This window comes from Suillus subaureus, assembly GCF_016647635.1.
Source record: "Suillus subaureus strain MN1 chromosome Unknown BJ212scaffold_28, whole genome shotgun sequence".
Taxonomy (NCBI): domain Eukaryota; kingdom Fungi; phylum Basidiomycota; class Agaricomycetes; order Boletales; family Suillaceae; genus Suillus; species Suillus subaureus.
In genome coordinates this window covers 113,496-138,271 of record NW_024538584.1, presented here as the reverse complement: position 1 = coordinate 138,271, position 24,776 = coordinate 113,496, and the positions used below count along the sequence as shown (strand labels likewise).

The following is a 24,776-nucleotide window of genomic DNA, read 5'->3' as shown; positions in this document are numbered from 1 at the left end:
ATTTGGATGCCAATATTAGCTATGCAATACCACCTTGCCCATGATAGCCAATGTTGTGCTATATACCCAATATCATTGCTCCTTGGGCACCCTACAGGCTGTACAACAGGCGCTCAAATAATTCTAAATCAATAAACCTGTTGAGGTAAAACTCTTCTGCCACCTCTCAACTGAACCATGGCGCAAGGTGAACTGGACGAAGCACTCAATCAACTGGTAGAACTGCTGCATTGGGTCGATGTTGCCACGAAGACTTGGTGAGTCAAAAACACTGTAGATTTTTGTTGAAAGTCTGAAGCAGGTGGAACCAGTGAATATACACCAGGGGGCATGCAAAATGACCCAGACATGGTGGCAGGCTGAACATGATCTTGACTTCACTGATGCGAAGCCCTATTAAGAATAATGAGAAGATGCAGATAAATGCAAAATATCATGACTCACCTGAGATACCCTCACCAGTGTACTCCTCATGATCTTCAATCATGAGGACCGTATCAAAGCGTGCAGGAGCCAGTAATTTCCTGATGTCCTTTGGTGCAATCTCTGGTGATGCCTGGACCTTGAATATGCATTTGGCGCTATTGAAATGTGGTCGTGCGGGTGAGACCACCTTCACATACTTGTACACATCAACACAGTCTTGCAGTGTCAGTTTTCAGTGGGGGTGAGTTTGCAGGTTGTGGCGGAGAAACTGTTCAAGTGTGGGAATGATCAGGGAAGCATCATGGTTTTCAACTAACTGCTGAAATGTTGAGTTTGGGAATGGGCATGTCCTAGGCACAAAATATCCGCAAGACACTGTGAACATAGTGAAACAATGTATCTAGCAAGGTAGGTCTGCCACTCGTAGCTTGTGGTGGTCAGCTGGTGAAGGTGACTTGGCATCAGAACCAGAGTTGATACTGGAGTCCAAGTCCTGTGAGTGTGAATCTTTGTTAGCAGGATTTTGTGAGGCCTGCCAATGCAGATAAGTATCTTGAAAGTAGATAGATTCTTGATGGTGTAGCCATGTAGTCATTTGAATAACATAATCACAGTGATTGGAAGCACAATATGCACACTTGGCAAAATCTATGTGGAGGCATTCAGGGAGCTCTGTGTTAAAACTGTCAGCACTCCCAAACAAATGGATTGAATCAATGTAGTGTACCATTGAATGGATTTTCAGGATATTGAAGTGCTCTGTTAAGAACCATGCTCAAGGGAGAGAGAGACTGACTCAGAGGGGCTTGGCCTCAGCTTGTACGCTGTGCCCCTTACCTGAGTATGTGCCCTTCATTTCAGAGGAAGTCCGGAGGACTTCCGGAGGCTGGCTACTCTGGTGGAGAGTGCTAGAGGACTTCCAGAGGAGTGTGGGAAATGTCTGGAGGAGCGTGGGAGAGTTCCGGAGGAATGCAGGAAGTGCTCAGGAGAGTTCCCACTGCAAGGTAGTACTTCTACAGGAAACAGGATGGAAGGGTAGGATGTCTGGAGGTCTGGAGGACAGGAGGACAGGAGGACAGGAGGACAGGGGGACAGGAGGACAGGGGGACAGGAGGACAGGAGGACAGGAGGACAGGAGGACAGGAGGACAGGAGGACAGGAGGACAGGAGGACAGGAGGACAGGAGGACAGGAGGACAGGAGGACAGGAGGACAGGAGGACAGGAGGACAGGATGTCCGGAAGTATGGAGGACAGGAGGACTGAAGGTCCAGAGGACAGGATGTCTGAGGGTTAGGAGGATGGGATGTCCAAAGGACAGGATGCCTGGAGGTGCACAGGACAGGAGGTCTGGAAGGAATAGGGGCTACATCGGACTTTGTCCAATGTAGAAGCAAACAGAGGTAGACTACCCTTAGGTAGAGTTGGAGAGACAGGAAGTGGACCAAAGTCTGGAGAGAGGGTAAGTGCCGGAAAGGCAAGACTCCAGTCTAGGGAAACAATCCCTAGACTTGGGACAGAGACATAGGGGACAAATCCGAAGGTCTGGAATTCCAGCCTAGGGAATCCATCCCTAGGCCTTATGGAAAAGGACAAAACTCAGATGGACTGAAGTCCGGAAGGTGATTGGGCAGATCTAAGGTGATATTCAGACTGAGGACTCTACTGTAGTTGTACAGGGGTTATATACTAGAGGCTATCTGAGAGGATCAGTAAGCAAAGGAGTAAGGCTATGTATGAGCATGCAGAAACACATTAGTAAGTAAGACAGAACATAACTAAATGAACTTGGAGATGAAGATTCATACAAGGATCAATCAGCAAGACGGACCAGGAGGTAACCAAAAGCCGGAAAGGCAGAGATGCCTAAATGGGGATAGGCGCAGGATATCAGACAGAGGGTGGGAATAGGTCCGGAGTTAATATCTGGAGGTCCGGAGATCTGGGGATCCAGAAGACAAGGTGGATACAGGACCAGGATATGAGAAGGTGGATATAGTCTGGAATCTGAGATGAGGTGAAGTCCGGATGTCTTGCTGGATGGAGTGCACATAGGGTGGACAGGATAGGGTGGTATGGATCAGGCTAGCAGTGAGGATCCGGAGGTCCGGAGCTCAGGGGTAAATCCAGAGTGGAGTCAATCCTACTGAGGTGTGGAGCACACAGCAGAAGGGGATCTGGCAATGAGTTGGATATGAAGTGGGGTCCGGATGTAGGCTCGGAAGGCGTGGGAATATTATGGAATGTGAGTCTGGATTGTGGGATATGACATGCTCCTGCACCCCATGTTCGACAAAAACATTCTTGTTGGAGTGGAACAACTCCAGTGCAGCTTGCATGTGAGACAGGGTTTCTTCAGTATGGGACTGGTACTGTGCATAGTAAATAAAGTCCAACACTCCATGTACTGCTGCAAGTACTCTGTTGTCAACAGCACCTGCAATAACACAAAGGAAAATACGCTCCAATTCCCTGTAGTTGGCTCCTGTCCATTGCTTGTGTTTCAAGATACCTTTTTTGAAGTGCCATAGTCCAGTGTAGGAACTCATTGCCTTGAAATGAGTGTCGAGTTCATCCTCGCCAATGATTTTCATGCACCATGCAACAAGATGGTCCTTGAATATGCCTTTGTGTAGTTGGTGCAGTATGTTGGGTGTCATGGAGAGAAAGATATCATTGTGTGGGAGAGCTGCCCAAAAAGGTGAGTAAATTGCCCACAGACCCAGCTCACTCTCGAACTGATTGCTGCTCATTTCACCCTCAGAGTGAAGCTGTAAGTTTGCCATTGTTGTGTCTCATCTCTGTGGCGCTGACTCTCTCATATCTCTGTGGTTGTCACATCCGACAGTGCATTTTGGACACCTGTTTTCCATACAGCAGGCTATGAGGCATTGCTCTGGAAAGTCGGCAATGTATACAGCTACAATTGGATGCATCTGCCTGACTTGATGGTCAGGGCAAGTAATGTTGACTCCATTCTCACCTGCACTGACCAAAGGCTCTAGCACCTGTGCCATGCAGTAGTGGAATAACTGGTAATGTTCAACTGAATGAATGTCTTGCGTGAAGTACTCCAACTCGGATATTGGTAAGTAGGCGATTAGGATGGCTGCATGCTTTGATGGCTGATGGTGTATGTCTTTAGAGATGTTGCCAAGTGTCAAGTACATGGGCCATACTTCCTGATCCCCACAGAACTGTGATAGGGAGGTTTTATCCAAGGCCAGGATCATGGGCACAACAACTGCCCCTTGGGGTAATCTATGCTGTGAGAATGGACTTAGTGCATCATTTCCACATGTATAGACTATACCTCAGCTTACCTGCATTTCCCACCACCAGTCGCCAGTCCACATGCCATCAAACATGCATGTCTTTCCCTCCTTGTCTGCAAAAACTTTCTCTGGTGCATATGACATGCAACCATCAAACTCTGGATTGCTCATCAGCTCATGAATGCAGTCCACCAGGTCATGCAACCACAATTCCAGGTCCTCCTTCTCATGCTGCCCATCATTGGCAGTTCTATTGCCCACCACGTTGATCTTCCTCAGTTTCCATTTGGTTGCTTGAGGAAGTTTGTCAATGGCTTTTAGCAGCAAATATTTGCTTGTAAATGAGGTCTTCATGTGGCTAGTCTTTGTCCTGGTCCATAATATGTGAGTGTCTGATCAGAGTGAAGTGGTAGTGTGAAGCTGACTTACAATTGGCAGTTTCAGAAATTCATCTATCGCAGTGTGCCCAACACACAAGATCAATCATTTGACTAACCCCCACTCTTCCTTGTCTGCAAATGGTGCCCACAGGTCTAGGCCCTGAGCCTCTTGCTGTGCTTGGATGTCCTGGAACATGATTTCTGTTTGGCCAAGTGTTCACGCGACTTGCCCAGGGTACGACTGGATGAAGCACATCCATGTTTATTCTTCGTCTTCCACCTCTTCAAGCCCAACATACTGATCTGGTCTTTGTGGGGGTCTTTGTGGGCCTTCTTGATTGTCATTGTTGCAAGGTACTCCATCATCAATGTCCCAAACTCCATCAACATCCATAGGATCTCTAGGTTCGTCCAAGTCACCTCTGGGTGTTGCCTCATTTCCTATTTGCTCACACTCACGGAGCCATTCCATCTGGTGCTTACAGGATGATGTTTTGCTGATATGGAGGCTAACAGCACCTGCACTCTTGAAGCTGCCTTTCAGGTAGAAGTTACAATGATGGGACATGATGGTTGTGCAATAGGCCTACAAGCCGAAAATCCCAACACAACAAATCCCGATGTGAGTGACAGTGACAGTTCAATCAAGTTGCACCCAGCTGACTTAGCAAATCCAGGTGCACCATTGGGACATGAAAATTTTTGTTTCATCCTCCAAGATCACTGGTGTGTACCAATCTCACTTTGTTGTCTGTTCTACTTTGGCCATCATCTTGGTTGATCAGATCAGTGGCACCTGACCCTGATCTAAAGTTAGTTGGATCAGCAGTGTCTGAAGGTGCATACTCTGTTGATTTGTTAATGGTTAGAATCTGAGTAGAATCCCTCAAGTGATCCCTGATCACACTGATTAAGGTGCATACTCTGTTGATTCAATTCAAGTGTGTTGTTGGTGCATTCTGTTGATTTGTTTGTAGCATGACCACACGTGATGCTATAAAGGTCAAGCCCTCTCCAAGCCATTACCTCACAACAACTTATCACTCCTTCATCCAGAATGTCTTCTGCTGCCCCCATTCATCAAGCCCTGACCCAACTGATCAACAATGGCCCTGGTGGAGCTCCCTCACAGTGTCAACAGCATGACCGCCATCCCTCAGAGAGGGCACTTTATCAAGGTCTGTGCTCATTGAGTATGTGCTACTAGATCTACTGCTCACTATGTCACATCTAGCTGAGGAAGAGCAAGATCACAATGTCCATCGGCAAAATGGACAATGCAAAATCAAGGTGACATGCAAAAAGGGCATGGATGAAGGTATGTTGTTTACTTCATGTCATTATTAATCTGCTAACTACTTATATGTCCAGGTCATGATGGCATGCAGGTCACACCTTTTTGTTTCCCCAGTGCAATTTAATACTGACCATTTGATAGTTTTCATCTCAAACTATCAGCCTGTCAAATGGCAGTGTCCCGGCCAATGGCCTGCTTGATTTGAGGCCCTGGTTTAGTAGGGTCCCCCCACCAGACAAGCACAAGCAAGACCAACCCTCAAGCATGTCAGTTCAAACCTCAAGACAAGACAAGTGCATGCCAGTCCAAACTTCCCAGTCTGGTGGCTGGTGGGAAGACACTTTAACAAAGGTGAGTTGGCTGGGCCATACTTAACTTCATCTCTACTGGTTGCACACTGATGTTTGATTCATAAGGACTCTGGATTTGTCAATTGTGGCCATGCATCCAATGATAGCAGTGTAAGTCTCATCAATGTTGTCTTGTTTTGTGCACTGATCATTGAATTCAAGGTCCCATCTGCACCTCACAAGTTGACAGTAGCTCATGCAAAAGAGCTCATGCAACTTCAGCAGGTGCAGTCCACTATTAATACTCCAAGTCAAGGCAACTTAGATGATGACTTGTACCAGTCCAACAGCAAACAGAATCACAGCAACAATTACAAAGATTACAAGAATGAAGATCATACAGATGATGATGACATCTTCCTGGGTAGAGATGGGGAGGACAATGCTCACTGTAATGGTGAGTAATACTATGTTACTTGAACACACATACTGAATGATTTATCAGGTTTGCATAAGCATCCATGATCACCCTCAGACAATGAGGGTGATGGCACTCACAGTCACTACAAACAGATGTGCAAGTCTGAGGACTCACCTTCCCCACAGCAACTGTGTCTTCCACAAAAAATCCAGAAGAGTAAAGGCTGAGTTGCAGCCCGCAATTACAAGGTAGCTGTGCAGCAGCTACTTAAATTTTCAATTAGCTCTTTGTGCACCTGGCTTGCTTCTGAGTATGCATATCCAGACTGTATGACTCAAGTCTTGTGGGCAAAGGAGGCATGGAAGGAGGGATATGCCACTTATGAGATTGAGATGGGCTTCAATAGTGAGATCATTCAAATTGTACATGTTTTATTTATATTATTTCACCTGCTGACCTCTTGCTTGAGATTACCCGTCACACATCACATCTCACAAGTCAGGTGAAAGGGAAGGTTCATTCACTTGTCGAGAATATTTATGGCTTTGAGCATGGCAGTCAGGAGTCTGTCAAGTCCAGGAATTACAGACTTGCCCATCAGCTCAAGAATAAATTTGGTTTGTGTTACCAGGTGAGTGGTTATTGTCTTGGATTATATAGTGTGCTTATACTTTGTTTGAAGAACCCTGGAGATGAGAAACACAAGGTCCCTCACAGTGGGCTTTTTCATATGAAGTTGAATCAGAAAGTGGCCAATTTGCTCTGGTACAGTAACAAGAAGGATGAAGGGGTAATGTTTGAGAAGCTTTTTAATCTGTTTCCCATTCCTGCTTTGGCATTGGTGTATGCAGCGGTGAGTCACATGTTTAGTTATTTGATTCCGAGTGCGCAATATATTCATTAGCAAAAGTGACGCAGCCTGACAAGGCCTTACCAGGCATGGCAAGACCGCTCCAGCCTGGTGTACCTCCCCAAGGCTGACCACACCTTGTAGACAACCTCTCCCCCATATCAGGCAGGCACCAGGCTGGTCAAAAGCCATCAGAATTGTGTATTTTAAAAAGTCTTGGGATGCCTTGTGATATTGATGCAGTCTGGCCAGTTCTAATCAGGCTGTTCATAGCTTACATGAATCATACCACACAGATCATACACTGCAATGCAATAAATAGAAACCAGTGAATTTCATGATCATACAATACAAAGCAGTGAAAGTAGTAAAAGTACACAGGTGTCTATACAAGTCCGACACCATCTGAAAGCAGGATCAAGGTGTGATGAGAGCAAAAATGATGATGCAAGAAACATGAAGTCTGAAACATTGTAAGTGCAGGAGCGGTCATGAGTGCAAGAGTAATGTACAGCATGGGCATGAGATGATCGAGTGGAATGCAGCAAGCAACAGCATTGAAATCTGTGTGATCAAAGCAAGAGTCAGAATAGGCAGACTGACCAGAATTTAAAATACCTAGGCAGCCTTTTTACCATGACAAGGTGCAGGCTTTTTCTTTGGAGGTGCAGGAGCTTCCGCATCTGGGATATCTGCACCACCCACCTCATTAGTTGGTTCTTCAACCTGGATATCACCACCAGAGAGATGTGCAGAACCACAAGTTTTGGACTGTGCCTTGGGTACCAGTTTGGCCTTTGGAATGGGTTTAGGTCTGGGGACAGGCTTAGCATTTTTATGTGCAGCAGGCACTGGCCTAGGAAGAATGGCTGTGGGTATAGTGGGTGGGATGTCCATGGGTGGCTGTTTTGCTGGGGAGGGTGGGAATGATTCCAAGTCAGATAGTGGTGTCAAGGCCCATGGTGGTGATGATGTGGAAGGTGTAGCCTGCGAAGGGAACCTGGGTGGAGTTAGTACTGGTGCATGTGATGATGGGTGTTCTGCCACTGGTCCTGAGGGCAGAGAAGTAACAGTACTGTGCACAACATTGTTTGTTGCCAATGTTGACATACCACCTTGTTTATGAGTGGCACGTTTCACTCACATTTTCGCAAGGTCAGAATCAGTGTGATCTGAGGTGGTTGTCATGGCCTTGACTGCATGTTTCCCAAAAACCTGTCTGTAATTCTTGTTAGTAGATATTTATGAGGAACTAGACTCATTGATCCATGCTAGCGTGTCTACTGCCCATGGGTCCTTGGGGTCATTGAGTGTTTTGATGATAGCAAAAAAGAATTTTTCTAGATTGAATGACCCAATGCACATTTTGTATGAGTTACAGGCAGAGAGGGAAAACCACACCTGTATGAAAATCAGTATACTACCAGTCAATAAAATAAAAGTAAACATGCACCGCACACATGGCCCAGGCCCACACTTGTGGTGTCACCTTTGTAAGTCCATACACGGTAGCCTTGGACTTGCTTCTGCCATGCTTGCCATTGTCATCATTGTGTTCCTGTGATCCTGCAGCAGCAGGTCCTAGGTACAAGTGCTGGAATGCCTAGGAAAACTGTGAGCACACGAACAGCAACAATGCACTACATACCCTGATACCAGCATGCCTGTGAAAGAGGCCAATGTTCGGGTCCTCACTATCATAGGTGGCCTCAGCAGCATATAGGAAGGATGGCCAATTTGTAGAGAGTAGAGGCCAAGTCCCATCCTTGTTACGGCGAACCATAGGTCGACTAGGATGGGTGCGGCGATAGGTACTCGATAAGAGTATGCCTAAAGCCGGATTGTGTCCTTACAAACGTAAGGTTCTTAAGACAAGTTAGAGAGAGTGTCTCTAACTTGAATATTGGTTATCAGACGACTTAAGATTGGGGGTCTTAAGCGAAGGATAGTTCAGGTTGAACCTAGTAGATTAAAGTGAAGTCTACCTAAGTACAAGACCTAGTTTATATAGCAGTAATCTGCTCTAGGGCAGGTACGTATTCGTCATTGAGTCGAGTCATAGATAAGGATCGAGTCAGAGATAAGGGATGAGTCAGCTAGCGACGGCACGTGGCGATCGTGCTGTAATACAGATATAGGCAGGCGCTGGTCTAATGATGGCACATCCTGGTGCGGTCATGACGTAATACACATGAGTACGGAAAAAGAGATAGGGGGTAACCACTATTGTAACATTACCCCTCGTTTAGCGATGAAGTCGCCGACTTCACATATCCTGGTTAGCCCAGTAGATGGGATCCGTGTCATAGTTGGAATTAAGAAGGTCGTCTTGTTCTTCCGTGATGGTAGGTTGCGCCAGATGCTCAGCATGAGCGATGGCGTCTTGCTCGATCTCCCAGCGAGCGAGTGCGTCGTAGAAACCGATGTCAGTCCATACCAAAGGAATAACCGCTTCTCCTTTTAGCTCTCTACAAAAGACCGACAGATGACCCGGCGCGTACTCTTTGCAGACTCTGCAGTAATACGCTGGGCAGTTCTTATGACGGTGGCCAGCAACGTGGCAGTTACGACATACGACATTATCGACTGGCGATGTTTTCACAACTGTGACGGGTGAAGACTGGTTTGGGGGGGAAGGTGACCGTGATCACTTGAGTGGTGCTTTAGTGGGGGAGACGGAGGCGGCTCGTTTGGCGGCGAGGTGGGAGGATCTTCGCTTGAGCGGAAGTCGTCGTGTGGTACGTATGATTGGGTCAGGAGAAGGAGAAGTCGGTACATCAAGTACGGCAATAGGAGGGATAAGATCATCCTGATGTTCCACGGTAGTTGCGACGTGAGTTGGTGGAGGTACAGGGACGGCGACGTGGGGGGAAGGTGGTCGTGCGACAGGGTTAAGAGCGATTCACTCAGTGATGATGTGAATGGCTTCTCTGATAGCGTCTCTTGTTTCTTCCGGTAAGAGTCGGATTGCGGTATTGCGAATGCAGATGTGAAGATGACGGAAGATAGTCTGGTGACGCTCATCATCAAGGAGTGCGGCGGTGCAATCAATGAGGCTGGCATCTCTGATAATCCTAATTATCAGACCGCTGGAGATTGCTCCTCTTTCTCCGAGGAGACGATCTATCTCAATAGCGTATTGCTGTGAGGTGATGGTGGATTCGAACAAGGCACTGGTTTCGACTTGATCAATGACAGAGAAGTAGTCTGTGAGGGTGGAATCGTCGGTAAGAGTGAGGGTAGAGTCCGAAGTAGGTGGTGATGTTTCAGAGGGGGATGCGTGCTGTGCGAGGTTGGCGGCGGTGGTGGTCTGGTAATCTAGGAGCGTTAGGGGGTGGGCATTTCCTTCAGCGACAGTGTTCATGGCAGCGGTGAGTTCTTCGATACGAAGGATGCAAAGGCGTAGTCGTTCGATGTGGGACATTGCTGGGAGGTTTACAGTCCATGGGCCTTCTTATAGGCGATAAGGACATTGGAAGTGTTCCCGAGATTCTCCTCAGGAACCCACTCATTACTGGCGGATGAATATCCTTTCCACGATAAGAGATAGCGTCTTCGTTTACCCGTTCCTTTATGCGATAAGATCGCATCAATTTCATATTCTTCTTCGTTATCGATGACATCAGGGGGTGGGTCGTGGAAGTTCGGTCTGTGTACTTCTGTCTCGTGATAGGACGATAGTTCGGAAGCATGGAACGTGGGGTGAACCTTCCACTGGGGTGGTAGCTGGAGTGTGAACGTGATGGGAGACAGGACGGCGGTGATTGGGAATGGACCATATCGTTTAGGGGCAAGCTTTCGCAAAGGTAATTGCGTGATCAGGTTCTTTCCGGATAACCAGACTTTGTCTCCAATCTTCCAAGGGTGGTACTTCTGTCCGTGAGTTCTTTCTGCCATACGCTGCATCGCAAGGGCGTGGCAAGAGAGTGCTTCTTCTCTAGACTTCTGGAGTGAACGAAGTCTGTCTGCTGCTGCGGGGACTGTGGAATCGGATAAGGTATGTGGAAGGGCTCTTGGTTCGTACCCCATCATAAGGAAAAAAGGGGATGCATTGCGAGAATCATGTTTTCAATGGTTGTGAACGAATTCTGCCATGGGGAGGTGTTCTACCCAGTTTTCGGGATGATTCCGACAATATATTCGAAGGTATGTTTCCAATTCCTGGTTGAGTCGTTTGGTCTGTCCGTCGGTCTGGGGGTGATAGGCGGTTGACGCTGCTATGTCGTACTTCAGAAGCTTGGCGAGAGCTTGAGAGAATTTGGATACGAATTGTGGACCACGATCAGAAATAACCTTTTCGTGCAGGCCGAATCGCCGATAGACGTATTTGAAGAATTTATTGGCGACTCCTTCGGAAGTTATGGTTTTGGTACATGGGATAAGAATTACCCCCTTCGTAAGCCCATGGTCGACCACGACCATGACAGAATCAAAACCCGTACAGGGGGGAAGGTCAGTGATAAGATCGACCGAGATCTGAGTGAACGGTGCTGCGGCAACGGAAGGGATGGGGACAAGGGGGGGGGTCGTCGGATGAGTGTCGGATTTCATTTGCTGACAGAGAGCACATCCCTCAATGTATTTGCGAATATAGGTGCCCATAGCAGGCCACCAGAAATCACGCTTAACCAATTCCTCTGTTTTGAAACGGCCAGGGTGGCCGGCAGTGGGATGGTCATGACATCGTTCCAATATAAGGCGCCGTCCGGCAGGGCGGACGTAGGCACGGTCCTTGTAATAAAGGATATCGTCTTTGATTTTCCAGTCTGAGAGGGCGGATTTCATGGGGGGAAGCGACAGACCATCCAATGCATCGGAAGCAGCAGAGAAAATGGGGTCGGGGTCGGAGGGGTCAGGATTTACGAGTGTGGTCATGAGTTCAGTATCGAGGAGGCGAACGAACATGGAGTCTGGTAAGAGTGTTTCATTGGCGTTATCATCGGGGGAATCTGCCCCATGATCAGGGCGATGTGAAAGGGCATCAGGAGCAACAAGCTTTGTTCCGGCAACGTGATGAAGTTCGATATCGTAACATGACAGTATTAACTGCCATCGGGCTTGTCGATGGGTTAATTTCTGTGCGGTTCTGAAATACAAGAGGTTCTTGTGGTCGGTGAATATGATGATAGGGTGAGGATTCCCTTCCAGATAATGACGCCATTCTGTTAATGCACGAATAACCACAAGGAGTTCGCGATCAAAGATTTGATAGTTTCGTTCTGCAGGGTTCAATGTCTGGGACAGGTATGCACATGGGTGATAGACGCCATTATCATCAGTCTGGAGCAGGACCGCTCCAGTGGCGATGAGAGATGCATCAGTGGCAACAGCAAACTGTCTAGAGGGATCTGGGTTCCAAAGGACTGGCTGCTTCATAAAGCAGTCTTTTAGTTCGGCAAAGGCGGATGTGCATCGTTCCATCCAAAGGAACTTGACATCTTTCTTGGTGAGATCAATCAATGGTCTGGCGATGTCGGAATAGTGGGAAATGAAGTTTCGGTAGAAATTGCAGAAACCTAAGAACGACCGAACTTCTTTTACGGTGGTAGGTGTAGGCCATTCCTGAATACCAGTGGTTTTAGCATCGTCCATTGCTACGCATCCAGGGCAGATAATCATTCCAAGGTACTCCACTTCTTGAGCATCGAAGGTACATTTTTCCAGTTTAAGGAAAAGTCTTTCTTGCCGAATTCTTTCAAGGACGCGCTGGGTACGTTCGTGATGGGAGGTGAGGTCGTTAGAAAATATCAGGATGTCGTCCATATATATAACGAGCCATCCTTCGTTAACCTCCTGCTGGAACGTTTTATTCATGTATGCCTGGAAGGTAGCCGGGGAATTGCAAAGACCGAAGAACATAACATTTGGTTCAAAGAGCCCGTATTCTGTGGTAAAAGCAGCTTTCCATCAGTCATCTGGGTGAATACGGATATTGTTGTATCCAGACCGAACATCCATTTTCGTAAAATATCTAGCACCATGTAACCGGGCGACCAGAGAAAGCGGTAATGGGAGTGGGTAGGCGTTCTTGACGGTCCATTCGTTGATATACCGGTAGTCTTGGCAAGGACGAAGATCTCCACTTTTCTTCCCTACGAAAAAGAAACCGCTAGCCTGCGGCGACTTTGATTCGGAGATAAATCCCTTTTGAACATTTTCATCAATGAATGTCTTGACTGCCGCCCGTTCTTTCTCAGATAGCGGATATACTTTGGATGTTTTGGGAATAAACCCAGGCTTGGTGTCTATTCGGTGATCTATTCCAGGTCGCTCCAGTGGTAACTGGTTCAGGCCATCTTTTGCGAAAATATCGGCAAAGTCGTGAAGGTAAGAGGGGACAAGTTCTTCAAATGACTTCTTCTTCTGTTCAAGTCCAGCAGCTAATGCAAATTGCTGGGCTTTGTTACTAGTCTTGATATATTCGGTGGGTCGTGGTAGGGGTATGATCTTGGATTGTCGTTGTTCCAAGGTACTAGTCCCGTCTTTCGTTAATGGGGTGTCTAACGAGACGTTGGTGATTACCCGAAGCTCAGTGGCGTTGGCAGGGTACTCGACTAAAAACTCATCATCTTCTAGATGATAGGTAGAGACTTCTCGCACAGGCGGTGCGTAGTTAGTCGTCCATACGTCGTCCTTTGTGTCAAAAGAGTCATCTTCATCATCAGGTATGGGGTCCAGATCAGGCAGCGCTGATGGGACTGCTTCTTCATTGATTATCTCTTCGATTATGGCGCGTGGTAATTCTTCGGCCATCTTCCTGGGAGGCACCTTAGGCAGCACTACAACCGGGATCGGTTCCTTTCCTTCTACCTTTTTACGGAAGAGGGGAGGCAAACTATTCTTCTTTCGTTCTCTATCGACTTCTTCTTCAATTTGGTCGCTCTTTTCTGTCCTGGAGAGTTCCAGTGTTTCTGCTTTCCATCGGATTACCGGGTCCATAGCGCGTAGCCAGGGGATTCCCAATAAAATCTGATCACGTCGGCTAAGCCGTGTGATGTTAAACTTTCCGATCATAGATTGATTGTCTATCTTGACGATGAGGACGCAATATCTGGTAATAGCGCCTCCTTTTGCATAACTTCCATCCGCAGTAGTGACTCGGAATGGTTTCGAGAGTTTATGCGTTCGAATCCCATGAGTCTTGACGAACTCTTCAGAAATGAAGGTTCCGGCAGCGCCGGAGTCTACAACAGCTGTTGTTTCGACGGTTTTCAGACGAGTTTTGGAGATGAGGGAAATGGGAACGCGAAGTTCCTTTCTTGTTCCAATACTCTGTATAAGTCTGATGTTTACATCGGAAGATACTGACATCGATCCAGTCTTCCATACTAAAAATCCTCGGCGAGACGTCGGACCATTGTATCCTCATCGTCTGGGTCACTATCGTTCATCTCTCGAACTGGGATTTTCTTCTTCTGTGGGCATGCTCTGGTGAGATGGCCTTTCTGGTGACAGGTGAAGCATAGTCCTTTCTTCATATGGTCACTTCTTTCAGCTTCAGTGAGCCGGTCTACCTCCATGGCGTTTGGGTCGTGTTGGTCAACGGAAGGTCTAGGTACATAGCACTGCCCAGAGGGTTTGGTGGTGATTCAATGGTTGGATCTGAATGCGACACCCCTCTGGTAGTTGCTATCGAGTCTGACGACTGCGGCGATGTACTTGTCGAAATCTGTAGGGATGGTTTCCATCTGGTAGACGGAATTAACGATTCCCTTCTTCAATCCGTCATTGAGGAACGTGATTAGGACGGCATCTTGCTTAACACTGGCTTGTGCGGCGAGGGTCTTGAAGCTAGCGATGTAGGATGTGATGTCGCCTGTCTGTTTCAACGTCCTAAGTTTGTTCATGGCGGTACCGACAGCATCGGCGGGTACGAAGGCTTCTTTGAATTTGGTTTCAAAATTCGCGAAGGTCCCATAGGATTTGGCGGCGGAGTTGTCAACTTCTGTGTAGAAGGTGAGTGCCCAACCCATAGCACTGTCTTCCGTCATATATGCGAGAGCGGTAATAACCTTCTTCTCGTTGGTGTTATAGATTGTAGCGTTAAGCGCGAAGTACGCTTTTATCGCATACAACCAACGTAGTGCCTGCTGAGGGCTCCCATCGTAAGTGGACGGGGCTCCGGCTTTCAATTCTGGGGTGTTGGTGACGGTGGACATCCTGAGCGTCTGGTCGAGTGATGTCTTCGGTTCAGGGGAACGTTATTCGTTCTCTCGCTGAGTTCTTTCTAGGTTCTGTATAACCTCTCTGATTGAGAGGGTCGGTGGTGGTGGACTTTAATCTTTTGTTACGGCGAACCGTAGGTCGACTAGGATGGGCGCGGCGATAGGTACTCGATAAGAGTACGCCTAAAGCCGGATTGTGTCCTTACAAACGTAAGGTTCTTAAGACAAGTTAGAGAGAGTGTCTCTAACTTGAATATTGGTTATCAGACGACTTAAGATTGGGGGTCTTAAGCGAAGGATAGTTCAGGTTGAACCTAGTAGATTAAAGTGAAGTCTACCTAAGTACAAGACCTAGTTTATATAGCAGTAATCTGCTCTAGGGCAGGTACGTATTCGTCATTGAGTCGAGTCATAGATAAGGACCGAGTCAGAGATAAGGGATGAGTCAGCTAGCGACGGCACGTGGCGATCGTGCTGTAATACAGATATAGGCAGGCGCTGGTCTAATGATGGCACATCCTGGTGCGGTCATGACGTAATACACATGAGTACGGAAAAAGAGATAGGGGGTAACCACTATTGTAACAATCCTGAAGATGCTCCATCCCTCTGAAGGTAGAGTATGTGAATTATGCAAATGTTGATTTTAGAGTCAAAACACTCACAAGTTGGCACCTTCATCAAACACCTCTAGCCACTTTCAAGGGCAAAGTTCCCACGCTAGCCAGGGGTGATTCAGACCACGATTTGACTTGCAAGAAGACTTCAGGATGGGAGGCTGGAGCGTGTTGGTGGTACAGTCAGCAAGAATATACTCGAGCACTGAGTGCTTCAGGGATGAGAGATCATCTAAGTGTTGCGAGCTCATTAAACTGTTAATCTACGTGTTTGTAGTTATTTAGGTGCATATATGCGCATACATGCATGGACTCACCACTGTGAGATAAGGTTTCAGCTCATCATAGGACAGCTCATTGAGATTTTCATGGAAGCCAGGAACAAAGTCTAGAATGCCATTATAGAACATGAGAAATTGTGCCTGTTGCTCCTCAGATCTGGCAAACAAATCAGTTTAAGTTCCAAGGTGTAAGGTGACTTACATATTTGAACTGGATGTTGAACCACCCTTGTCAAGAGTCATACTGTAATGAAATGCAGGCGACACATTTGCAAATGGATTTAAGGTGGCAACTGCCTTGCACCCAGCAGTGCAATATTCTGATAACACATCACTCAACCTCAAGTTGTGTGATAGGCATAGGGTGAGCCCATGACCATGCTTGAATACTATGAAACTTACCTGGTCTTCTTCCATCTGCCAGTGGCAGTCATATTATTGAGGATATCATCTGTTGAAGCGCGTTTTTTGGAGCTGGAGGTTGACAATGACACGTTAGAGTTTGATGAAGATGTGTGTTTCTTGGATCTGGAGGTTGATAACGACATGTTAGAATCTGATACAGACACACATTTTTTGGAGTTGTATGTTGACAATGATGCGTCAGAGTCAGATGAAGACATGGTAGGGTGAGGTAAAGGGCTCAGGGGAAAATTAGGGGATTGTTATCACACATGTTGGAATTCAAAAACATTGATGGCTGGAGTTTCAAGATCATCAGACAACTGTGACAAGCAGATACACTTTGAATATAGTAGTACACAACAATAATCAGCAAAAGAGCATTGTAAAATAGTGGTACAGTGCAAGAAGAAAGAGGTACTCAGGCAACAGCAAATGATAGTTGAGACAAACAACTGCAAAAGGTATTCTGTTATGAGCAACTGTGTGAAAAACGAGCAAAAGTGATGGTGCAAAATCATAATTTACAACACTTGGATGGATAGTCCTTGATATCTTCATGCAGTGCCTTCCTTTTAGCAGCCTGCAATGGAATGTTTGACTGATCAAATGACCATACCAAGTAGTGCCACAGTGCAAATGGGTTGGTTGGTCTTGCATTTGGATTGCTGCAGCATCAAGTGAGTAGGTTGCATGGAGACACGTTCCTTTGAAAATCTGTTAGTCAGAATCTGAGTACAGCCTGGGTAATTAGATGGAAGGTTGCATACACAGAATTTATGGAACCCTCATTGTCTTCCTCAAACTTTACACAAGTCTCGACTAAGTCAGGTTCTGTCTTGATGTTACAAAGTCTCAAGTGTGCTCAATATCTTATTAGTGCTAGCTTCAAAGTGAATAATTAGCACACTGTATTGAATGAATGAACTCACATATGGCTGGAGTCAGATGAGCCCTCTTGAATGGCCTTTCCAATATCTTTGAACTGGAAAATCACTTGCTGAATAGACAAAATCACAATGGGTTTAGTAGTAATTGTAAATAAAACAATTATTTCATACCTTGGAGCCAGGAGTGACTATATTTAGGCCAAGACAATAGGTATCCCACATAGAGGCAACACCATTGATCTCAATGAGTATGTTGATGGTAGATGTTGAAGGCATTGAGGATAATAAATAGTAGCATAAGAGTACAATTAATAGTGTTGGTATAAGAGATAGGCAAAGATTGACATGTTATTGAGACATTGTGTATTTTGGAAAGTGCTGACTGACTTTGAAAGTCACATGACTTTCGAAATGGACAGTTCAAACTTTTCACTTTAATCTTCAGTTGGTACCATCAATATAGGGCATATCTACCCTACATAGATTGTTGCATGAATATCATTGTTTCTTGTGTTGAGCTGACACCCATGTAACTTGACCCTTATTGCAAATATCATCTCCATCATGAGGTTCAGCACTCACTCCATATTCGTCTTTCAAGAGTTTGATTACCAAATCTACCTATTTATCTATGGCAGTGCAGTGATGATTCTACACCCAAGACTCTTCAAATCCGGTTATTGATGAACTACAAAAGATACTGACTCTTCACATCCAGTTATGGATGAACTACCAGAGATATTGAGTATATATGTTGAGCATCGCCCTCCCATTCAAGCGAGTTGCTCTACAATTGCGCTCTACAACACATTTCACGATCCTCCTTCAGCTCACAAGGGCAGTTACTTTCTTCAAACATAGTCTATTGGCTTCAGTCATGATCCACAGAGGCTTGGTCAAGCACGTCAGCCAGAGGGAGAGAATGGCAATATTGGACCTATAGCAGGAGCAAAGGACACACCACCATATGGTGCACAGCACTGCCAGGATGCTCTTTGGGAGCGTAGAGTTTTGCAGGCAGGTTTTTTGGATCAGGTGGCAGGTATAAAATGTGTCCTTTGTTCCAACCCCTCGTCTCACCATTACATGTTCACAGTGACTCAGGTGGATATGCACTGGCAATGCTGGCAAAGTACATCATCCTCTCACTCCTCAGCTTCATCCTTGTTATGTCATTTGCATGTCCTGCATGCAATTATACTGCTGTGTCAGCACATGGTCTGTCAATGCACCAGAACCAATGGTGCAAAGGCCTCAGAGTTGTTTCAAATAATGTCATGAATGCCCGCTGTGAGTGCCAAGCTCTGCAGCCTCCTCCTGCACTGCATGCTCAGTCAGAAGCTCCCTTACTCGATGAGCCCTCACTGGGCAAGGCAAACCAGCCAGAGTTTGAGAATCCTGAGCCATATGTAAGTGAATGTTTCTTTTGTCAGAGTGATACAGGGTATTCATGCTGCTGTCTAGGAATTGCCAGTACATCATTCACCCTCGCCCCCACCACTGGCACAAGCATCAGGTCTTCTGAATCGCAGGTGGCAACTACCTTCACATTACTGAGATGAACTTCCACCCATTCCCATTCCCATTCTGATTCCACCTCCAGTAGATGATGTAGCCCATGATGTTCCACAATCTCCTGTTCATTCTGACTCAGGTACTGCCAAATTAGAAGGAGAAGTGTGGGTACACACTGAACAGGATACTTTTGGCACCTTCTGTTCATACCAAGGAACTTTCCCTTCCTATGACCCCAAGAACACTTCATTGTTCGATGATGTATGTGACTCTCATACTTTCCAACAGGCTGACGGTTCAAACAAGCAGCCCTGGTATGCAGGCTTTGGTACTGCTATTGAAGCAGTCAATTGCATGTTTTTTGCACCTTTCTCAATGCTACCACATTTCATCTCATGAACTGGTTTTATGAGTCATCTAGTGGTAACTCCCTGGCTAATGTTGACTGCCTTGTGCAGGGGGTCATATTGGCAGATGACTTTGAGTGTGAGGACCTCAGGGGTTTTTCTGTGTTTTGGGAGGCAAAAAGAATGGACCAGGCTGACGAGGACCCAGATTCAAAGCTGTTTAGCACCTCTGACAAGTGGCATGAGGCATCTGTCAATATCAAGCTGCCTGCTGAGAAGCACAGGTATGCATCTGAAGCTGACACACCTGACTGTGCTGTGGATGGACTCTATTACTGGAAGCCCCTAGAGGTTATCAGGTCAGCCTACGAGGAAGTCACTTCAAAATCTTTTCATAATGTCCCATACAAACTCTTCTGGCAGCCCAACAAGGGTGAATTTCTGGAACATATCATTATGGAGGTCTACACGGCCAATGCTATGCTTGATGAGCATGAGAAGATAAAGGCACAGCCCCATGAGCCTGGTTGTCAGCTGGAGACCGTTGTCACTTTAATCATGCTTTGGTCAGACTCAATGCACCTTGCTTCATTTGGACATGCTGTGCTATGGCCAATCTACATGTTCATCAGAAATCAGTCAAAGTATACCAGGAATTGTCCCTCTGCATTCACTGCCCATCACCTGGCATATATCCCAAAGGTTTGCATGTTTCATGATTGAGTTTGCAAAGTTTGCTGACTTGCCTTCGAGTTACCAGACATTGTCCATGAATATTACCATAAATTGTATGGGCAAGCAGTGATGAGTGCAGTGCTCACACATCTCAAGCGAGAGCTTATGCAAGCCATTTGGCTGTTTCTCCTTGATGAAAAATTCATGCACGCATATGAACATGGTATTGTTGTCCGATTTGTGGACAACATATATCATAGAGTATTTCCATGTTTTTTTACCTATGCAGCAGATTACCTGGAAAAGTAAGTATCTATGACTCTCCTTCTGTAAAACAGCTCATTCAAATTTCAGGATTCTCCTTGTGTGTATCAAGTTCCTTGGTAAATTTCCATGTCCCCAATGCCTCATCCCAAAGGACAAGATTGATCAGATGGGATCAAAACTGGATAGACTGCAATGCACACAAGATGCATGCATGGATAACCATGCTCACTGGAGCATGATTGAGATGGTCCGAGATTGGATTTTCACAAAGGGCCATAACATTGCAAGCTCAGTGATTGACAAGGTACTTGGACCAACTTCTCTTGTTCTAATGCATGTAAGTTCTACTATTTATTGTGCAATAAAAGTCCCTTATGCCTCCTTTGAAGAATGCTTTCTCAGAGCGCTTGTCCTGCTTCAGGTTTGACTTTCACTCAATGTTTGTACCCAATTTTATGCATGAATTTGAACTGGGAGTCTGGAAGGGTACTCTTACACATTTGCTGCATATCATGCATGCTTTTGGTGGGGATGTGATTCAACAATTTGATGCAAGGTGAGGTTTGAGTTTGTTTTATTGCTTTCTAGACTAACAAACTCAAAGATATTGCAATGTTCTGAGTTTTGGCAGGGATATGATACGCAAATTCAATCGCAACATTTTGAACCTCACAAAACTTGCTGCAAGAGACTTTGAGGATATCTTACAGGTGTGTACATGTTTTGAGGTCTGACACCTTGTCTGATGTGACACAGTGTGCTATCCCTGTATTCAAAGGGCTACTGCCTAAGGAGCATGACGAGGTCATATTGGATCTACTTTTCAAACTAGCAATGTGGCATGCCCTAGGAAAACTCAGACTTCATACTGAAACCACACTGCATTTCCTTGACAACTCAACCACTAGACTTGGGTGAGCTTTACATTGGTTCAAAGACATTACATGTGATGCCTTCACTACTCAGGAGCTGCCAAAGGAAGTGGCTGCATGTGGGCATTGCAAACCTGCATACTTGAAGAAGGGCAAATCAAAAGCACTGCCAAAGAAGACATCTTTGGATGGCCCTCACACATGCCTTTTCAACATGTCGACATATAAACTTCACGCACTTGGGGATTATGTCGAGTCCATTTGGTTATTTGGAACAACAGACAACTTCTCTACACAAGTGGTGAGCTTGCTCCATGATTTATGTTATTGTGTCTTAAAGCAAACATCAGGGCAAATTGGAACACCATCAAGTCAAGCAATTTTATGTGTGTACCAATAAAATCAAGTTTGTGTGAGGTATTGCAAAGCAACAGCACTGTGAATGACTTCTATACAAACTTTGACAAAAAGCTCAGGGTGCCGCACAACAGGTTAGTGAGCACCTGGACACTAGGGATACAGATTCACGTCCAACAGTTGATTTCTCTGAACAAGAAGTGTTACTGCAGTGTTCCCTGGAGTCCCAGTACCAAATTTTGAATTCATGTCACCTCCACTTGGACATTACAGCTTGGCTCCATAAGAACCATGAGGACCTTGCAGTCAAGGCATGTTCTCACCTGTTCTCACTTATTTTTCCTAATTTTTGTGACTTAGGACTTTTTACTGCACCTCAAAGATCGTATTCTTACTCAGCTGCTTGGTCAAGATGATGACAGCAAGCAAGCATTCACACCTGCACAGTGTAATTCACTTATTATTGTCAACAACAAGATATACAGGCACAAGGTGCTTTGCAGTCAATTATACAACATATGACCTTCGTCAGGCCCAGGACTCACTCAACCCCCATGCACATGCAGATATCATGGTCCTTGCGAATGAGGAGAGCCAGCCTGGTGAGCTTGCACCACATCCCTACTGGTATGCATGTATTGTGGGGATTTTTCACATCTATGTGAGATATCTTGGTGCTCAGTCTCGCAGTTGAACATCACAGTGCATTGATTTTCTTTGGGTGCATTGGTTTTGCTAAGATTCAAACCATAACTCTGGTTGGGCAGCATGATGGCTGCATCAGATTGGCTTCTTTGATGCACACGAAGTAGGTGCAGAAGCATTTGGGTTCATTGACCCACAGCATGTCATATGGGCTGTCCACCTCATCCCAGCACACAACAATCATTACACATACTCTCTGCTTCCTCCATCAATCAGCCTAACAGCCACACGACCTCAATGCAGACTTTAGTTGGTATTATGTCAATCAGTGTGTATTTTTCTTTAAAACACACTCTTGTGCTCACCACAATTTAGATTCATTGATTATGATATGTTTATGTAGTTCCATGGTGGTGGTGTTGGACACAAAACCACATGAGAGGTGACACAAAGTTTCTATGAGGACTGAGATGCACTTGACTCAGTGCCATTCACAAAGGAAAGTGAATGCACCAGTATGTTTTACATACCAGGTTTGCTGATGAATGAGGTCATTGACTCAGAGTCTGGCAATGATTGTGGAGATACACCTGGCAGATGCAGACATGTGCAGCATCAGCAATTCCAGTGAGGAGCATATGGATTGTACAGGAAGCTGGTCTGAGTTAGATGATGAGCTTGAAGAAGCAGAGAATGAGTCACAGAGTGCTACTTATGAGTTTGACACAGATTTGATTGATGGAGACAAGGAATTAGATGAAGAGGCTGATGATAACAAGGATGGTTCAGTGTTGGATGACGAGCACAGTGAGTTTGGTTATGGTGACCTAGAGGAGCAGTTGTTATTGGATGACAGCTCAGAAGAGGAAGGCTTACAGGATGAACTAGATGATGCCATTCTTGGTGCTGAGGATGGAGAGGGTGCTGTGGATACTGAAGAGGATTATAGTGACTATGCTAAGTGACTAGAATGCATTGGACAGACCTGTCTTTCAGCCATGTAAGAGAAAAACATATTGTATTACTTGTCTTGATGGTTTTTGTATCTATACATGTGCAAGTGACACATGGTTATAACAGTACTTTGGCATCTGCGAGCCTTGCAATGCCTGGTGTGATGCCTGTAAGGCCTGTAGCCACATTTGGAACTCTACCCCAGACTTGTGGCATCTGCCAAGGCCTTGTCAGCTTGCACCACTTTTGCTGATGTTAACATCCATGTCAGGCTGAATGTTGTGTCAATGAATGGGTTGACGGCGAGTGGATAGATATTAGTTTTTTGTGTGGTGAGTATAAGGAGGCATATGACAAGCACCTTGCTAACCTCAAGAAATTCAATGCGCGAATGAAGGACCATGCATACTTAATGGTATCCTAAAGGAGATTAATGATAATGGCAAGATAAGTGTCTTTCAAATATTGAAATCTCACAGATTCACTAACAACAGTACAGAATCCATGCAAAAGTAGATGTGGCTGATGTTGGAGAAAGAGACTGTCTCTTGGATGATGAGATTCACAATGCCATTCATGAATACCAGCAGGGGAGTGGTGTGAATGAGACCAATGATGAGGACTCGGATGAGGATGGTAATCAATCTGAGCACAACAGATACGAAGACAAGTAGAATAATAATGAATCATGAATGCTTATCATTGTTCTCATTGGTTTGAGTGGTATGAACTATGTTGGCTTACTATTGGAGGCTATGTGGCACTACATAGCAGGGCTATATAGCTGATGTATGAGATACTGGATACAATGTAGCGCAAATAATGATATAGCCTGAGGTATATAGTGCTATGTAGAGGGGGGACCTGCAATGAGGCTATGAGCAGTATGTAGCCTATGTAGCGCTATGTTGCACTTCAATTTTTTCCTGATGTGGCTGGCTGGTTTCAGTGTTGTACATCTGATGAATGAGCCCTCTTTGGAGCTCATGCCTCTGCTGGCCTCAAATTTGCTGACCCTATTACAGGCTGCAAGTGTGTTGATCCTTTGCTGATCTTGAGGCTTGCTGACTGACAAACATCCCTAATCCTTGGCAGAGAGTGAGTGTGCTAATTCATGGTAAAGCTTGGGCCATGCTGACTAAAGACATTGCTGAACTAATGGCAGACTGCACTTAAGTGTGCTGATCCTGTGCCAGCCTTGATCTGTGCTGACCACAAAAATTACTGACCTGTTTATAGTTCACGAGTACCATGCTCTATTGAGGTCAAGTCATACTGATTGAAGAAATGGCTGATCTATTGATAGGATGTGAGTGTTATGATCATATCTGTTGGATTTCAGCCAACCAGAAAATTCACTGATTGCAACAGGTTGTGAGCATGTTGATTCTCTAGAGCCATGCTGACCATACAAATTCCTGATCTGATGACAGTCCATGAGTTTGTAGATCCTCCTTTGAGTTTGGCCCCTGTTGATGGAGAATGCACTGAATATTGTAATAGGCTGTGAGTGTGTTGATTCTCAAATCATGCAAACCAAACTTGTAAGTTTTGTTGATTCAATGATAGGACATGAGTATCTCAATTTTCTGTACAGCCTACCATGCTGATCAAATAATTGTTTCTTCCAATGAGTGTCTCAATTGAGTTCTGGTGACCTAAGACTGTATTGATTTAGTAAGAAGAGGTGACAGCTCATGGGCTGGAGAAATAAAATGGGAGAATAGAATAAGAATTGAGTGGGGCTAATGCAGTGTGTGAACTTGGTGAGCACCCAACTTACTGATCTAGATTCACTGTGCAATCATGGCACAATGTTGCCATGAGGCTTACATGAGGACTCATGATAGCT

At 45.6% G+C, this 24,776-nt stretch overlaps 8 protein-coding genes across 8 annotated transcripts; 4 read left to right on the top strand and 4 right to left on the bottom strand.

Annotated features, from left to right (window-relative positions):
* Positions 1-3,242: 3,242 nt before the first annotated feature.
* Positions 3,243-4,517, bottom strand: BJ212DRAFT_1301779 (uncharacterized protein; the record flags this gene model as incomplete). Its single annotated transcript, XM_041333177.1, has 5 exons — positions 3,243-3,286; positions 3,408-3,690; positions 3,748-4,069; positions 4,196-4,280; positions 4,379-4,517. 5 exons carry the CDS (start codon positions 4,515-4,517, stop codon positions 3,243-3,245), a joined length of 873 nt encoding a protein of 290 aa, XP_041190161.1.
* A 619-nt stretch (positions 4,518-5,136) lies between these two features.
* Positions 5,137-6,191, top strand: BJ212DRAFT_1483475 (uncharacterized protein; the record flags this gene model as incomplete). Its single annotated transcript, XM_041340619.1, has 7 exons — positions 5,137-5,257; positions 5,314-5,397; positions 5,451-5,467; positions 5,518-5,727; positions 5,793-5,837; positions 5,889-6,123; positions 6,172-6,191. The coding sequence occupies 7 exons, from the start codon at positions 5,137-5,139 to the stop codon at positions 6,189-6,191; spliced, it is 732 nt and encodes a 243-aa protein (XP_041190160.1).
* Positions 6,192-6,541: 350 nt separating this feature from the next.
* On the top strand, positions 6,542-6,991 carry BJ212DRAFT_1277378 (uncharacterized protein; the record flags this gene model as incomplete). Its single annotated transcript, XM_041331358.1, has 2 exons — positions 6,542-6,718; positions 6,785-6,991. Coding segments are annotated over 2 exons (384 nt in total), but the record flags the coding sequence as incomplete, so codon positions are not given.
* Positions 6,992-7,555: 564 nt separating this feature from the next.
* BJ212DRAFT_1483474 (uncharacterized protein) lies at positions 7,556-8,720 on the bottom strand (the record flags this gene model as incomplete). Its single annotated transcript, XM_041340618.1, has 5 exons — positions 7,556-7,937; positions 8,082-8,152; positions 8,222-8,338; positions 8,391-8,540; positions 8,586-8,720. 5 exons carry the CDS (start codon positions 8,718-8,720, stop codon positions 7,556-7,558), a joined length of 855 nt encoding a protein of 284 aa, XP_041190158.1.
* Positions 8,721-15,802: 7,082 nt separating this feature from the next.
* On the bottom strand, positions 15,803-16,623 carry BJ212DRAFT_1483468 (uncharacterized protein; the record flags this gene model as incomplete). Its single annotated transcript, XM_041340617.1, has 4 exons — positions 15,803-15,982; positions 16,037-16,157; positions 16,203-16,340; positions 16,403-16,623. 4 exons carry the CDS (start codon positions 16,621-16,623, stop codon positions 15,803-15,805), a joined length of 660 nt encoding a protein of 219 aa, XP_041190157.1.
* A 624-nt stretch (positions 16,624-17,247) lies between these two features.
* BJ212DRAFT_1483467 (uncharacterized protein) lies at positions 17,248-17,568 on the bottom strand (the record flags this gene model as incomplete). Its single annotated transcript, XM_041340616.1, has 3 exons — positions 17,248-17,284; positions 17,335-17,402; positions 17,464-17,568. 3 exons carry the CDS (start codon positions 17,566-17,568, stop codon positions 17,248-17,250), a joined length of 210 nt encoding a protein of 69 aa, XP_041190156.1.
* An 845-nt stretch (positions 17,569-18,413) lies between these two features.
* On the top strand, positions 18,414-18,849 carry BJ212DRAFT_1301775 (uncharacterized protein; the record flags this gene model as incomplete). The annotated part of the gene is made up of 2 exons (XM_041333176.1): positions 18,414-18,701; positions 18,757-18,849. 2 exons carry the CDS (start codon positions 18,414-18,416, stop codon positions 18,847-18,849), a joined length of 381 nt encoding a protein of 126 aa, XP_041190155.1.
* Positions 18,850-22,542: 3,693 nt separating this feature from the next.
* On the top strand, positions 22,543-23,598 carry BJ212DRAFT_1301774 (uncharacterized protein; the record flags this gene model as incomplete). Its single annotated transcript, XM_041333175.1, has 5 exons — positions 22,543-22,777; positions 22,802-22,931; positions 23,051-23,153; positions 23,196-23,339; positions 23,419-23,598. The coding sequence occupies 5 exons, from the start codon at positions 22,543-22,545 to the stop codon at positions 23,596-23,598; spliced, it is 792 nt and encodes a 263-aa protein (XP_041190154.1).
* Between the last annotated feature and the right edge of the window lie 1,178 nt (positions 23,599-24,776).